Source organism: Ixodes scapularis, unplaced genomic scaffold (genome assembly GCF_016920785.2).
Source record: "Ixodes scapularis isolate PalLabHiFi unplaced genomic scaffold, ASM1692078v2 PGA_scaffold3__209_contigs__length_174095766, whole genome shotgun sequence".
Lineage (NCBI taxonomy): Eukaryota > Metazoa > Arthropoda > Arachnida > Ixodida > Ixodidae > Ixodes > Ixodes scapularis.
The window spans coordinates 124,305,799-124,322,728 of record NW_024609868.1 but is presented as its reverse complement, the minus strand read 5'-3'; the positions used below and the strand labels follow the sequence as shown (position 1 = coordinate 124,322,728).

At 51.1% G+C, this 16,930-nt stretch overlaps 1 protein-coding gene across 4 annotated transcripts in view; it reads right to left on the bottom strand.

Annotated features, from left to right (window-relative positions):
* Nucleotides 1–16,930, bottom strand: part of LOC115325687 (zinc metalloproteinase nas-14) — an 87,152-nt gene that overhangs the window by 7,333 nt on the left and 62,889 nt on the right. For 2 of the 4 annotated variants that reach the window (XM_042292618.1, XM_040213215.2), the window contains 2 exons: nt 16,460–16,553; nt 4,125–4,242 (listed from right to left, as the gene is read on the bottom strand). In XM_042292618.1, the coding sequence (XP_042148552.1) occupies nt 4,125–4,242; nt 16,460–16,553 (212 nt within the window). The remainder of the gene's footprint in view (nt 1–4,124; nt 4,243–16,459; nt 16,554–16,930) is intronic. The other 2 variants (XM_042292619.1, XM_040213216.2) reach the window with 1 other exon arrangement.

The following is a 16,930-nucleotide window of genomic DNA, read 5'->3' as shown; positions in this document are numbered from 1 at the left end:
AGGGGCAGGAGGAACTCCCTTCTTCCCGAGAATGCCTTTTGTGTGTCACAGAAGTCGCTATTGTCCCCCTACAAGATTATAGAAGATTAACCCGTCACTCAAAATTTGTACAAAAGCAGCCGCTTCTGTGGCTTGAATGACTAGGCCATCCTCTTGACGTCAGCCTCGCCGTAGCTTTGCTCGTCTTGAGACGACCTACGTCACGATTGCGTTGGATGTCACGTGGTCTCCGCTGGGCCTTCTCCGAGCGCTTGCCAGAGTGGGCCGTTTATAACGAAAAATACAGCCACCAGGCTCAAAATACAAACGTGCCATTGTCATTTACGGATATTGTAGATTATATTCAACCTATTTTTGAACACGACGGGAATATTTCAAATTTCGTTGAAGTATCCTTTTAAGGGAAAGGCATCACATGACGGAGCATATCAGTCCATGTTTAGCCTTGATCAAGGAGGACTCGGCTATCCACGACCTGAAGCTGTCTGGCTGTGCAAGCTCGTCTGCACCTTTGTCGAGAGGGCTCTACAGTCGGCAGAGATTCGTGGTTGTGGAAGGATTTGCAAGGTCCTCTCGAGTGCTGTGCTTCCACACCTTATGGACTGCCCGCTGATGTTGTGTGTTAACTGACGAGACCCCTACCACAGCGAAAAGCTCTGCGAGCTCTTTCTCAAAAAACTCCTCAGGGCTTTTTTGGCAAACTGGGCTGGTGACCTAAACAGCCCACGAGAGAATATATTGAGGCTTTCGCGGAAGCCTCTTTCCCGAAAGGTACTCCGCTTGTGAACTATATGACTCCCTTGGTCTGTTTTTTGTGAACAGTGAAGTTTATATTGCTGAAGTTATGCACGCGGAATCCGATTTTATATTGTCCTTCACAGATGAATGAATGTCACAGCTCGCGCGTGCTCGAGCGTTGGCTAAAAGCGGAAATCATACGGCCCAGCTATATCCAACTATAACTCCTATATTACAGTGGTAATAGAAACGGGGCAACAGTTACGGGAACAAGGAAACGACAATTCGCTCATACTGCCAGCAGAATGCAGCTTTAGCGCGCATCCTGCAGCTGAGTGAGCTTTTCGCAGAAAGAATCATGTATTTTTATTCTACACAGATTTGTCACACATCATTCATGCAATCTGGCACTCGTTTCCATTGAGAATTCCGGCTTCACGAAAAAAAAATCTAAATAGGCACACCGCGCCGGGCCGGCCGTACTGCTCCTCTCTCACTATATTTCGGCTTACCTTAGCACGGACTAACCGTGAATGCTGTGCTAGCGCGAGCGGCTAGCCTTTACTGCCTTGACAGGAGCACTCGCTGCACGAGCGCTCATGCAGCCGCCGAGGCTTCCTTCGAAGCAACTATCACGCGCTTTTAGCACGCGCTGCTAACAAATACATACTAACGTGAAACGAAGTACTGTAGAGTTCCTCGATATGCTCCCCCGAAAGGAACTCTATCCCTCACCGATAACGAGCGCCACGGCTGGCGCTGCGGGGTAAAGTAGAACTATCGCTCTCACCGGCGGAGTGAGGCATACGGCAGGCCGCTCCCAAAGGGAGTCCTAATCGAGTGGCCGTGCTTCAGGTGAGGACAGTGCGCTCCTCGTCGCTTTTCACTCTCCCTCTTTCTCTCTCTCATTATGGTTTCAAGCGGCGCCGGCAGATGACTCGTCGACACGTGGGCACGGTGCAAGACGCAGGAGTACAGTGTTCTAGAGGGGGTTGTAGTGGCAAGAGCGGCGGCCGCTTTGTGAAGATTTTGCGCGTAGACGACACCATGGCGCTGCTGTTCTGTGCCCTAGGAGCGCGCCCCCGTCAGCCCCATCATCAGCGCTGTTCGGCGCTTAGTACCGTGGTTGGACTGGAGCATTCCGCGGTGCGAAACAACTGCTAATGTTGTTCTGTAGTAAATTGTAGTTCTGCCTTTGGACTAATGCCTCTAGAGTGTGTGCTATCCTCTACTTGAAATATTTGCGTGTTTTGAGGGAGATTATTTAATTAATATCGACCCCCCCCCCCAGTACTGACACATCGTTCAGCAACGCTATCACTTGTGCTGCAGGCTTAATAGCTGCGAAAGAAGTGTTACGGCGCTACATTTTGGAGAAGCGTACCGCGTCACCCTCATCGTCTTCTTCGTTCATCGCACACGTGCCATTAATTCTCCTAGGGCACAGAACTCCAGCGCCACTCGCGGTATCTACGTCGACCGTCTTCACGCGCTTCATTGTAAGCGGGCGCCGCTCTTGCCACTACACCCTCTAGAACACTGTACGCAGGAGGCAGGCAGCAGTGCACAAGACGGCTCGTGCCGCCTCATGCTCCACACACGCAGAGCTCCAGCGAGGTTGTCGCACGTGCAGAAAGACCATGGTCACCGTGACCATGGTGTACGGGGGTGTCATGGCAACGAGATAATTTATTTCGGTCTCACACAGTTTCGTCGTTTGGCCGCCAGCGAGACTGTCAGCCGCGGGCACGGTGGCCGCGGAATGATGCAGCCTTTCGGATGCCCGTCTCCTCGCGCCGCGCATTCAACCCCGCCGTGTCCTCAAACTAAAGAGTGTATCTTACACCGTGGTACATGGGTGAACGCTTGTCGGTTTTCTTTAATTTCTGTGGCGACTTCTATTGCGTGTGGAGAAAAAAAAGAACGCGTGTTTCATAGGTGATTAACGTCAAGGATTTCTTTTAAGCGGTATTTGCGCAAAGCACACAAATCGTTACATCGCCCCTTTGAATATCGTCACTACAGGGATCGAAAACCTTGAAGACGAAATCCTGGGAATCGCAGTGCTGACGATGCTACCCCCACAACTTCGTAATCAAGTTTGGCGAAAAAGAGACTGAAAGAAAACGTCCGCATTTTTCTTCGAATTTACGTGGCGACATTGCAGCTTTTTGGTCAGTGGCATTGCGTGCTATTGTACTTGAGTCCCACTAGAGTTAGGAAGCCTCTGTAAAATAAGAAACATTCCGACCTAGCACCATAACAAGCCCCCTTTAAATAAGAAATCTTAGTTAATTATTCGAATTAGCGTGACGATTAGCCTTCTATTTCTTGTCTCTGTGGCCGTGTAACTCACCTGTACAGACCGCATTAATGTAACTTTCACGACTTAAAAAAAGAAAAAAAAAATCTGTAAAGTTTAAAATAAAACATTCGGCCCCTCGTTTCCGGGTGAAACTTCATGTTTCCAGATATTTACACCTGAACACGTTTTTTTGAAAATCAGGAAAAACCCAATTTCTCCCCAGATACATAAAAGCAATTTCACGACCTTTCAGGATTACACTGTTCCAACATAATCTAGAGTTCGTAGGAGCACGTACGTTAGCTCCAGAACTCAGAAACAACGCTAGACCTTGTTGGCTTTATTAAACTGCAGTGACAAATCGAGCCCGGGAATGTCCTTTTTATGTTCATTGCGAATAATCTTTTGGCTTCCGTTTCCATTGTGAGTAGCACAGAAATAAAGAAGGATGAACAATTTTGTTTCGAAAGGAGCAGTCGATGCCATTTACAGTGCTGTACATTGAAAATTAAAGCTGATGTTGAGAAAGCGTTCTCTCAATTGAATGTCCGAAACCCGGACAGGTCTTGGATGTAGACAGAGGTGCCGCGCATGAAGACTATTTTTTAACTAACATGAAGTTACAGAAAACAATTTAAAATATGAAGTCTTCTGCTATTTTATAATGCCGTCTTGTGTATCTTGATGACATGGTCGTGAAAAAAAAATATACTTAAACTGATCAATACTCTTCATTGTTAATTATACTCGCTTATTTGAAAATAAAATCGAAAATGCCTAATTGAACAATGTATAGAAAAAAATCAGATTTCTCTCGAATACCAACTTGGAACAAAGAGAACCATTTTTACCCCCTGATTTTTGAAAAATATAGCTCCTACGCTAAGCGAAGGGCCATAAGAATATGACGTTGAATGTCAGAGCTGAATGTGGACATCCTGGCGGAACTTCCTTTTGGCATCAGAAAAAGCTCCCTCCAATAAAGCAAAAATGCGAACCTGTAATCTGGAGTAGTCTTGGTTGTCTTAGCTTTCCCCAGATGACGAACCCATTTAAGGATATGGCGTTGAGGTTTACTTACGGTCTGGGCGCAATCAAAACGTAATTTTCTTCGTCTGTCCTCTCGATGAATTTTACGCACGTTTTTGACTGCAGCAGCTTAATGCCATCGAGGATGACTTTTCTGTCCATATCTGAATCTAGAGAGAGAGAGGGGGGAGGGGGCGATTGATGAGGAAACAAGAAGTAGTGAGTAAGACAAAGTATGAAATGATAAAAACGTGCCACTCTGTGTGTGCACTCAGGCAGTTGTACGGGCACTCCTTAAGAAGCGTCCGTCATCTTTAGAAAGATGACGGAGTGGTGTATCTGCTGTAGTTGAGATATTTAGCCACTGCAATACGACTGATAGCCTGGAGCCTTTAACCTGCATCATGCAGTAACGATACACAACCGGACGCCGGTACGATGTCCAGACGCAGCCGACACTACAAGCTGATGAGATCAATCAGGCAGCGTCAAAAGTGCACCATCATGGTGTTCCTAATGTATACGTACGTACTATCGCGGACAATATAAGCTGAAACAGCGCTCCGGCCTGTGCACGGTACCACCTGCGCCGCCTGTCGCATCGCTCCCTAAACACGGCGCACCCTGAGGCCGAGATAAATTATCACTTGCGCTCACTGCGCCACTGCGCTCTTCCGGCCGTCTGCTAGCCCAATGTTCACGTTTTCAGCTAACATGCATTTCAGTGCATTTCAAGAAAGCGCCCAAGTGGAAAATGCGCCGTCACGCTCGTATCTCCTCGAGGAGCGCTGCCTAACGAAGCTGCCTTGGCCCCCAAAAGGAGCCGATCTGAATATCATCGAAAACATTTGGAGGCGCATCAAGGTAGCTATGTCACGGCGTCCCTTCCACCGCGCCACTGCCTACAAATTGTGGAAAGCAATGCGAGGTGAATGGGAGTGGCTTCGAGGCTGAGCCAGACTTCGTAGCCGCTTTCTATGATTTCTTACCAGACAGAATGAGAGCCGTGGTCGAGGGTCAGGGGAGAATGACGCGGTATTAAATTATTTTGCAAGTTTTACTGCGCCTCAGAACCCCCCTGAACTGGACTTCTGCCGATTGGAACAAAGCTTGATGCTATGGTTGCGACACAGTGTTTGACGCCGTGAACCACACACACTTTTGAGCGTTGCCTCCTTCATCCCGATCTTCTTGTATAGTGCAGTTGAACTTCCACGCCGACTATTAATCTTTTGTGTTTGACAATGTTTTCTGCAAATATTCTTTCGATTAAGTTTCAATCTTCTTCTTTTGGCAAATATATGACTGTGTGTCATATATTTATGTCTTGTCAGCAACTTGTTTTGCTTGAAACAAAGACGTGGGCCTAGTAATAAAGAAATAATGTTTTTGAACCTTTTCATACTAATCATGGTTACAAAACCTTCTCAGTAACATGTATGCTTACCGTTTTTGGAACATACGTGATCAGTGAAACAGAAAAAAAAAACAATAAATACATTGGAGCCGGACTAAATCCGGCATACAAATTTTGGCCGATATTAATTACGATGTCCCACTTTGTGCATGCACCTATAATAAAAAAAAAAAAAAAAAAAAAACCAGCAACGTATTTTATATGACTTTCAAAAACGGTAATCGCAGTTGAAATTGAAAACACTTCAATATTTTTTCCTTCACCAGCCAGCGTTTCTTCTCCGGGATCTCACGCGATAGAGTAAGGTAAATCAATACCAAAAGGGGAACGACAAGTGTAATCTTTTGTTCCCCCCGCCGCCCCACCACATATGCCTGCTGTCGCACCCACCGCCTCGCTTGCAGACAGTCGAAAGAGCGCAGTGGCGCAGCGAGCGCAAGTGAGAAAATATCTCGGACTCACGGTGCGCCATGTGTGCGGAGCAAGGCGACAGGCGGCGCAGGTGGTACCGTGGGCCGGCCGGAGCGCAGTTTCAGCTCATATTGTCCGCAATAGTACGTGTTCTGTTCTATTATCGCCGAACCAATCAAAAACAAAATACAGAGCGACTTGCGCTTTAGACTTTGCTTGATTGGTACCGTTACCTCGTAATTACAGGCAGCGCCACTGCGTCCAGGGGGCGCCACTATGCCGAGGAGGCAACACTGTGCCTGGGAAACGTGGGGGCGTTAACCCCGGCCAAGGAGACATGATAAAGGACAGCGGCGACGGCTACCGGAGGGGAGAACCGGGGCCTGGTTTTAGACGGTACAAGCTGCTGCGGTGTCGACCGTTTAATAAATACGAACTTCCCGTTCGCACCTTACTAATAAATGTAGTTTCTCGTTTTCCGAAATCCTAGCTCCGTGATGTTTCTTTGCGTTGGGCACGCAGCAAGGCAACTTTCCCACAACCCTTAAGCTGAGACTAGGAGCTCTACCTTTAGCGCGAGCTCGTTGGCTTCCGCAGTGCTTTGGTTGCACGTGCCTGCGCGTTCACACTTGTGTTAGCAAAAGCAGAAAGGTGGCGCTGTAGGGCGGAGCTTCTAGTCTTAGTTTAACGCTGGCTGGCTGGCTGGGCGCCATGGCGAACGGTCACGTTTTGAAGTGCGTGCGCTTGTTTATGCTTTGGTTTGCGCTGTCAACGCTTCGGTACTCTTCGCCTGCGGCGCTCTTTCCACGCAAACACCTCGCGACGCAACATGACCATCGTCAAGCATATTTCGATCGTCTGGAGTGGAGCACAGCGGCGGCACTCACTCGCTGATTTGCTAAGCCTACCCGCTTCAGCCCGAACCCGTCACCGGCGAAGAACCGGACGTACTGCCGCCCGACCTCCGTCCTTCAACCTCATGTGTGCTTTATTCTGCTCTGTGCTGGCGATGTACCGCTCAACCCGGGACCGTGTCCTACTTGTCCTCGCTGCTGCAAGCCGCTCTACGACAGCGTGGCGGCGTTACAATGCGACGGGTGCAACATCTGGGTCCACAGGAAATGGGAGCAGCTCTCACTGCCTACCTATCGGCGTCTGTCGAACTGCACAGAACCATGGCACTGCGGCGTGTGCCAGCTGCCATCGTTGGACGACAGCCTTTTCGAAGCGCCGAAGCAGCCTGCACTAACGACGATTGCATCACCTACCACAGCCGGGGACAGACCAACGGCTCCCGGTACCACGGAAACAAGGAAAACAACCTCCTTCTGGTTCTCCAACCTCAGGTCCGTGAAGAACAAAATGCTGGAGTTCCGGGTGCTCACTGAGTCCCGCCCCAACACCATATTCGCCTTGTGTGAGACTTGGCTGGACAACTCCATTTACGACAGCCAGCTCGTCGACCTGACACGGTTTAAAGTCTACAGGAAAGATTGTAACTGGTGGTGGAGTTCTCGTCGCCATACCGTCGTCAATCACATGCACTAGAAGACACGACCTAGACCGGAACGACCTCGAGGCCATTTTTGTGGACCTTCATTCAAAACAGGGCCTTCTACATCTCTGTGTTGCGTACTGTCCCCCCAGCAAGAAAACAGAAAGCTACGATTTGTTACAGTCGTCGCTGTCCTCCGTTACCCTCTCAAAGAAGTACTCCAACGTGCTAGTTGTCGGAGACTTCAATGCGCACATTAATTGGTCAGACTTAAGCTCTCCCAGCCCACAGGACCATCTGACACTGTCCTCCTCGACCACATAGAAACACTTGGACTTACCCAAGTATACAGCGAGCCAACTTACGTCACCACCAATAACCAAGTTTCTTTCCTCGACCTCATGTTCGTCTCTAACCCCACACTCGTCTCAAATTGTTTCACAGAACCCAGCCTCACGGGCTCTGACCACAAAGCATTGACTGCGACCACATACCATCATTTGCCTAAATCCGGACCTCATGCCAGACGCCTCCATAACTTTGCAAGATTGGACACCAACCACCTGAATTCGCTTATACTCCTCGCCCCTTGGGGCATGGTGTTCCAAGACAACCATGAAGACCCATATGACATATGGCTCGACTTTATGCACGCCATCGAAGCTGAATGCGCCCCCTCCAGAAAAAGCCGAAACAAACCCCGAGCGCCCTGGATAACAAAGGAGATACTGCTCCAAGCCCGACGGAAGCGTCAGCTGTTCGCACAAGCAAAGCGAAACAGCTGTCCCTTTACACTTGAGGCAGCCCGCACCCTCCAGAGAAACCTGAAAAAACAGATAAGAAAGTCTCACCAAGATTATGTTTTGGACATGGCACAACGGGCTGTAAGGGATCCAAAGATATTTTGGGCCTATGTAAGGCGTAACAAACAGAACACGTCTGCTCTAAACATATGCCAGGACGGCAAGGCTCTGAGCGACTTGAAGACTGCGGAACTTTTTAGCAAGCACTTCGCCGCAGCATGGACACCACCCTGCAGCCTCTCATCACAACCAGAAACTTGCCCATCATCATCGCAGTCGGCCTCCTCGCCCCGCTTAGCCAGTATCCTTATCAACGAGGATGATGTCAAGGAGGCTCTCACCCGACTGAGTCCTTCACAGTCGCCCGGTCCTGACGGCATTTACCCTGCGCTCCTTAAAGCATCTGGTCAACAACTGGCCCCATTACTGGCCCGACTGTTCCAGCAGCTCTTGGACACTGGGTGCGTCTCCGCCCCATGGAAGCAGGCTTATGTCACTCCCATCTACAAAGGGAATGGATCCCCAGCAGACAAGCCAGAATCCTACAGACCAATCTCAACAACATCAGTCGTCTGCCGTACCATGGAGCGAGTGTTAAACTCTGCGCTACACAGATACTTAAACGCCCACACTCTTCTGTCTCCAGCGCAGCATGGCTTTCGCCCTGGTCGAAGCTGTGAAACTGCCCTGCTCACTGCTGTTCACCAGATCAGTGACAGCCTGGACAACTCCACGCCATGCGAGCTGGTACAGCTCGACTTTACCAAAGCGTTTGATAAAGTAGACCACAAGCTCCTGATAACCAAACTGGAAAGCACCGGTATCGAGGGTCCCCTCCTTCGCTGGCTATCTCACTTCATCCTGCGGAGACAACAAAGTGTGACGTTCCACGGGTCAAGGTCCCAATCCCGAACCGTTCAATCTGGAATCCCCCAAGGCACAGTACTTGGTCCAACCCTCTTTTCAATCTTTATCAACGATATCGTCCAGGTTATAGACTCCGCCACCATCATGTATGCAGATGATCTCACCCTCTGTAGGGATCGCTTGAGAATTTAATCGTTTCCTGGAAACTTAGGTAATCGACCTTCAACCGTTCGGATGGGGGCAGCCCGACGGCTCGCCCCAAGGATAGGGGGATGAGCGGCTTGAGCCCTTTTTAATCTTTGGCTCGGGAAGGAGACAGACATTCTTGCCTGTCGCCGCGAGGTAGTGGCGACTTTGTCGTCACGGCGCGTTCTCAGGGACGGCTTGTCTGGTCGGGGGACTGATACAATGAAGTTTTAGCGATGAGGGGCGCCGGTTTGGGTCCACCTGGAGTCCCATTACGCTTTACTCGCTAACTTCGAAGGACACGGCGCCAATTTGTTTTGACGCGGCGAAGTGGGGGTGTTTTCCCCGTAAAGTAGTAAAGTATCGCCCCGATTGGAGAGTTCCCCAAGGCGTTTAGCATTGTTTTTCTTCTTAGAAAAGGGAAAGAAAAAGTTCTGTGGCTTTTCAGTAATTGGTGGAGGACCCGCTGGCACTGGGGCCAATAGAATTGTATAATCGTCCTGATTGGACAGGCCCTGTGTCAGCGGGGAGTTTTCTCGTCCACGCTGGCGAGAAAACGCGGAGTTTGAACAAGCCCGTGCGCGGAGCAAGTTATCTCCCGCGGTCCGCCGGTCCGCGTAGCTTTGTCGCGAGCGACGAGCAGTTTCTTTGAGCCTCACCGTGCGCGGTGGGCACTTTGCGCCGAGGCGCGGTTTTTTTGGTATCTCTACTGCCGTGAGCGGACAGTAGAGGTCTGTAACCAAGTTTGCTGTTGACGTTTTAATACATTTGTTTTTATCAATCGTTGCTCTCGACTTTGAGCGTCTTTCTTAGAGGCTCCGCCACCACCAACGAGCAAGAAGCGACCATCCAGCGCGGCTGTCCACGATCGCCCGGTCCTGACCTACGACTTCTAGGAAGGACCGGGACAAAACAACCTGGTGACCCTCAGGGAGGGGCACACTCTTTACTGGCGCAGTCGACAGGATCGTGGACATTGTCAACCGCCTGGAAAGGTTCCAGACGCCTGGGTTGGTGCGGAAAGCGGTGGTGTCCATCGGAAGGAGCCCAGGACCAGCTGAGACAACGAGGAGCGGTCCACAAGCAGCCTGGTACGGCAAGGCACGGCTACGAGTACGCCGGTGGCCGGAAGCGGCGAAAGCCAAGAAGCGGACGTCGCGCGGGGCGATCGGCGCCGGTGACCTGCGGGTTTGACGGCATCGACGACTAACCGGGTGCCTGGGGCCTTCAACGGCGACAAAAGATTCAAGCCGGCGGACGTCAGCGGCTGCAATCAACGCCAGTGGCCTGCGGGTTTGGCGACATCCGATGCGACTGCGCGGACTCTACAGTACCGCCAGGTAAGTGGTCGTTTTCCCTTCCGTCGCCGGCTGACACCCGCGCACTTAGTTGCATGGCGAGGTATAACTGGCCCATTGGGGAGAGCCTCAGTGACGGAGAGGACGAATGGTCAGATGGGGAAGCGATTCCGCTGAGCGTTCAGATAGCCCTCGTGAGGAAAAGAACGAAGGAGCTAGAGCTGGAGATACGACTGGCGGAGCTCCGGGCGGAGGAGCGGAGAGCAAGAGCTCGGCTTCTGGAGGAGCACAGTGAAGAGTCGCAGACTAATGCAGCGGAGGGCGCGGAGCCCGAGGCTCACTGCGTGAGCGAAACAGAACCGGACGCACGGGGCAACCCGGAGACTGCCATGGTGTCCGAGGCCGATTGTGCCGTACAAAAAACGGAGACTGCCATGGAGTCCGAGGGTGATCGTGCTGTGCAGAAGCCGGGGACCGCCGCGGGGTTCGAGGCGGGTCGCGCTGTCCAGGAGCCGGAGACTGTCGTGGAGCCCGAGGGCGGTCGCGCTGTCCAGGGCCCGGACACTGCCGTAGCGTCCGAGGCCGATCGTATCGTACAGGGACCGGAGACTGCGGTGTGGCCTGAGGCCGACCGCAGTGTCGAGGAACAGGACACTGCCGGGGGTTCCGACGCTGACCGCGCTGTCCAGGAACCGAACACTGCCAGGGGTTCCGAGGCTAGTCGCGCTGTCCAGGAGCCGGAGATTGTCGTGGAGTCCGAGGGCGGTCGCGCTGTCCAGGGCCCGGACGCTACCGTGGAGTCCAAGGTCGATCGTGCCGTGCAGGAACCAGACACTGCCGTAACGATCGAGGCCGATCGGGCCGCGCGCGAACGAGGGTTCTCCTTCGTCCAGGCAGATGGACGGGAGGAGCTCCCGGAGAACCAGGGGTCGGATCTGGCGCTGGGGAGACTAGCGAATGCCGAGGTCGCGAGGGGGGCTGCCGCAGTTGCTCCTATCGCTCAGATTGGACTTCGGCGTCCCCACGACAGGTCTAGTGGGGACGGTGTGACACGGCAGGTGCCACCAGGTGGGCGGCGCGGAGAGGCACCGGTGGAGGCGCACAACTCGCCGTGGGGCGACCACCTCGGAGCTGGGAAGGAGATGGTGCGCCAGGGGCGCAAAGCTGGGTCTTCCTTAGACCAAGTTGACCGCGAAGCGAGCGCCAAACACAGTTCCGTGGGGAGACCGAGCCGGGCACGCCTTCGATTGCCTAGAGGAAGCTCTGGAGAGCATCACAATCCCCACGGTACGCGACAAAGCTGCTCGAGTATGGGGCGGTTGTATGGTGGCAGGGGAGCGTTTTCTCCCGCGTATGCATGTGGTGTCAGCGGGCGTGCATGTGGGAGGGCGATCACTGCCACGGCAACGTGAAAATTGGCATGGAAACATTTCGCCGAAAAATAGTGTGCCACATGTTTTGGCTGGTTGCTTGATTTCTTTTGGGTTTCAGAAGTTTTCATGTGACGTTTGTCGTTTGTTTCTTTTTTTTTTCTTTTTTTTTTCTTTCTCGTGGGAGCTGCTGGTTGCGACCGGTTAGCTGTTGCGTTTGGCAGAGATTCATGCTGCGTCGCATATACTTTGTGAACCATTTTTTTTTCGTGTAATCCTTTTTGCGCGTTTGTTTTCGGCGCGAGTGAGAACGCTTTACAAGAGTACGGCTGATGCTCAGGATTTCTTTTTAGTGTACGTGTTTTGTTGTTGTTCTGCTGTCGTCGTTTTTCGTACGGGGTTCTGCATGAGTTGAAGCGTTTCTCTTTTTATATTTCTTTTAATGGTGACGCGATCGTTCTATTATAAGAACTGCTGGCCAGTCCAGAAGTCCTGGCACAGTTTTCTGGGTGGGCGTGTAGGGATCGCTTGAGAATTTAATCGTTTCCTGGAAACTTAGGTAATCGACCTTCAACCGTTCGGATGGGGGCAGCCCGACGGCTCGCCCAAGGATAGGGGGATGAGCGGCTTGAGCCCTTTTTAATCTTTGGCTCGGGAAGGAGACAGACATTCTTGCCTGTCGCCGCGAGGTAGTGGCGACTTTGTCGTCACGGCGCGTTCTCAGGGACGGCTTGTCTGGTCGGGGGACTGATACAATGAAGTTTTAGCGATGAGGGGCGCCGGTTTGGGTCCACCTGGAGTCCCATTACGCTTTACTCGCTAACTTCGAAGGACACGGCGCCAATTTGTTTTGACGCGGCGAAGTGGGGGTGTTTTCCCCGTAAAGTAGTAAAGTATCGCCCCGATTGGAGAGTTCCCCAAGGCGTTTAGCATTGTTTTTCTTCGTAGAAAAGGGAAAGAAAGAGTTCTGTGGCTTTTCTGTAATTGGTGGAGGACCCGCTGGCACTGGGGCCAATAGAATTGTATAATCGTCCTGATTGGACAGGCCCTGTGTCAGCGGGGAGTTTTCTCGTCCACGCTGGCGAGAAAACGCTGAGTTTGAACAAGCCCGTGCGCGGAGCAAGTTATCTCCCGCGGTCCGCCGGTCCGCGTAGCTTTGTCGCGAGCGACGAGTAGTTTCTTGGAGCCCCGCCGTGCGCGGTGGGCACTTTGCGCCGAGGCGCGGTTTTTTTGGTATTTCTACTGCCGTGAGCGGACAGTAGAGTTCCGTAACCAAGTTTGCTATTGACGTTTTAATATATTTGTTTTTATCAATCGTTGCTCTCGACTTTGAGCGTCTTTCCTCGAGGCTCCGCCACCACCAACGAGCAAGAAGCGACCATCCTTAGCGGCTGTCCACGATCGCCCGGCCCTGACCTACGACTTCTAGGAAGGACCGGGACAAAACAACCTGGTGACCCTCAGGGAGGGGCACACTCTTTACTCCCTCCTTCAACCGATTCAATCCCAGGAAGACTATAATCAACTGCAACAAGATCTTGATCACATCCAAGCCTGGACGATCAGAAACAAATTACCCCTGAGTGCATCAAAATCTGCTACAATTCACTTCACCCCAAAAAGGAAAGCACAGAATCCACCAGTAATTTTAACTGTTAATAGAACTCCATTGGAACAAAAGGAGAACATAACCCTGCTCGGTGTCACCCTTGACAGCAAATTGAGCTTTACTGCACACGTCCACTCCGTCGCCTCACGTGCACGGCGGATGCTGGGATTCGTGCAAACTATCAGTAAGGGTCTGGGGCCTGCTGTGCTGGCGCAGCTGTACACTGCACTGGTCCTGCCCCTATTAGAGTACTGCTCGCCTATCTGGTCGCCACAGGGAGCCTCAGCTCAGGCGACACTAGAGACCATCCAGCGGCGAGCAGCTTACGGCGTCTACTGCCGAACCTCTCCAAGTCCTCGCTTTTTGCCACAGGACATCTCAACAACCCAGCTCTTGAGAGCAGCCAAGTGGAGTACTCTGTCCCGCCGGCGAGATGTAGCCACCCTACGGTTGCTGGCTCAGGTGATTGGTCCTGGGATCCCGCAGGACGACTACCTTCGCTCTGTGCCCCGTCGCAACGAACGAACCGGGCGCATAGACCCTCTCTTCGCTCGGACTCAACGGCACGACAACTCATGTCTCCTCCGGGCTGTGAGACTTTGGAGGTCCCTGCCCGACGCCATCACCAGCTTGCCCATCACAGACAGAGACGAGGTGACACAGCTCTGCAAGGCAGCAGCCAAACACCTCTAAACACCCACGAATGTCTTGCATACCTCATCATACGTCACCCACCTCACTTTTCACCCTCTTCACCATCCCATCATCATCGTCCCACACTTCTCAAGCCAAGAAGCCTCGCATCGCCATCATCGTCTAGCTGGCCACATAGGCACATATGTGTACGGGCGGAAACGCCTTCTATGCGACCTGTACTTAAATGTACAAATAAATATCTATCTATCTATCTATCTAACAGATTATAGCGTCGGTTGAGTCTGGACTTAAGCTGAAACGAAGTATAAATCGAAACGGGCAGGGATGGGGTTTAATCTAGGATCCCTAAGTTGGTGCAGCGCGAGCATTCTCTACACGTGCTCCGAGCTGCAGTAACATACTCGGCCACCCCTCCCACAGGTCACCTCAAGCGATGCTCGTTAAGGCTGGTTCCCACATGCAGTGAAAGGCCGATGCGCGCTGTTAAGAGTATTATCTTGCTTGTACGTTTGACAGCTTTGAAGTTGGTGCGCCTCAACTGGTGACCTGTCTCTCAGCTGTAGCTGGGGAATTTAGCCAGTGTAGTGAAACCGCTACGTGCACCATGCAGTAGTGATTACACGAACGCGTGCCGGTACGAAACTGACCCAGATAGAAGCGGCCGGAGGGTGGGGACCGAACGCAGGAGGTTCTTCAGCGCAAGCTTTCGCTCCGCGCTCCAAGCTGAGACGTGTTAGCCCACTCGGCCACCAATCCCCTGCCGCAGCGCTGTTCACCTGGGGGGCTATGTTGCGCTTTCTGCACTCCCAGGAGACTAGGGAGAAGGAAGTGACGTCAACAACGCAGCAAATGCAGATTGGATGTTGATTTTGTTTTCTTCTGTCAACATCCAATCGGCGTTTGCTCTAGTCGTTGACGTCACTTCCTTCTTCCAAGTCTCCTGGGAGTGCAAAAAGCGCAACATAGGACCCCTGTCGTCAGTAAAGCCCCTTGTTTCAAAAGTAGCGCAAGTTGCGTCGATGCACGAGGCACGTGCAAAGTGCAGCCTTAGGAAGATCAAGGCGGCACACAGCAGCACTGAGCTGGATTTCAGACACCATGAATTTCCGAGAAGTGGCACGCGGCACGTTCCTCGAACATTTCTACAACAATGAATGGCGCAACTTTTCCTTGGATAGAGGGGCTCTAGTCGTCAGCTACTTTTTGTCTGCCGTGAGCAACAGTTTTCATGGTGCAATGCTAATCTGGGGGAATGATTCCGTCAGCAAAGCGCTTAGAGTAAAGTAAGCGCTTTGTTTATAGCGCTGCGATGTACCTGTGAACAGGCTTTTTAAGGAAGCTTGAAATGTTTATCCTCTCATAAACCTATACACGACCGGTAAATATAATGATGCCTCAGGCGAAGATGCGCGCAATAATCGCGAGCTCAAAAGCTTCAGATGAACACCACTTCATTTTTCGACCAGGGCTACACTCTAAAGCCTGGTGCAGACAGTTACGTTTGACTGCGTTTGACTGCGTTGCGGCAGCGAGAAACCAGGACATCCCTGCTGCTTATATCGCGTGCCAAGATGATTCCTTGAATTGGAGTCCACGCTTCATACGAAGCACAGATGGGCCGGTGACTCGCTTTCGGTTCTCGACGCAACGCAGTCAAACGCACTCAAACGCAAGTGTCTGAACCGGCCTTAAATCTTGTTCCAGTAAGGATGCGACTATGACCGGAACTTTTGTGCAGAAACAGTTCCGCTTAGCCAGGAGAAACCGTGTTCCTAATATTGCGTAGTTTATACTAGTGTTTGAGGTAATTTATGTACTTTTTAGTTTATGCAGAGTTTTGTAACAGATTAGTAATCATTGTAAACGATAAATGTAAAAAAAAAAATATATAATAAAAACACCTTCTGGAAGAATTAATTGGAGCAGATTGGCGCTTAAGTGGAACGGCATGTAAGTGGAACAACAATTCACGTATCACATACTTAAAAACAAAGCAAAGCGAGCCGGCGTTTCACATATAATCACCCATTGCTATAAAAATTACCTTGTTCCAGAAATAATATGTGTAGCGTTAATGTAACTAGAAACTATGTGTAACCAAATTAAGAGTGTATGTCTGCGCGCCACCATTGTCATCCTACCAATGCCGTCAGCATAACGTCACTAAACGCTCGTGCGTGCCGCTGATCGTAGTTCGTTTGAAACATTTTTTATTTTTGTTCTCCCTTTGTGATGTGAAATGGGCAAAAAGTAAAGGAAACAGAGTGTACCTACCGAAACCATCGTCTATTTTGTAGAAGACCTTTCCTTCTGGCCATAGCAATGTCTCGTCTTTCACCACGGTGTAAGTGTCAAAGCGCTTCTTCTGCTGCAAAAAAATGAATGAACCGTCGCAAAAAATAACAGTTAGTTTGAACACGTATACGAGGGTGGAGTCAAATGACAACAATAAAACTGCCAGATAGCTTTTCGAAAAATGACGCTACTGTCCTGTAAGTTCGCAGCCTTCTTGCCAATACTTAAAATAGCGCCCGACGGGTGGCGAAACGGCGGAACGGTGCAGACAATCAGCATGACGCAACAGCTGCAGCATTAAGATGGCCAGCCCACTTGAGTCATGCACCAAAGAGATGTAGCGTGTTGCTATTCGTTTTTTATGCAGTGAGACAGTGACAAATATTCAAATTCATCGTTGGATAGTGTTGCAGTATGGTAATAGTTAGTTCTATAGATGAATTAGAAAGC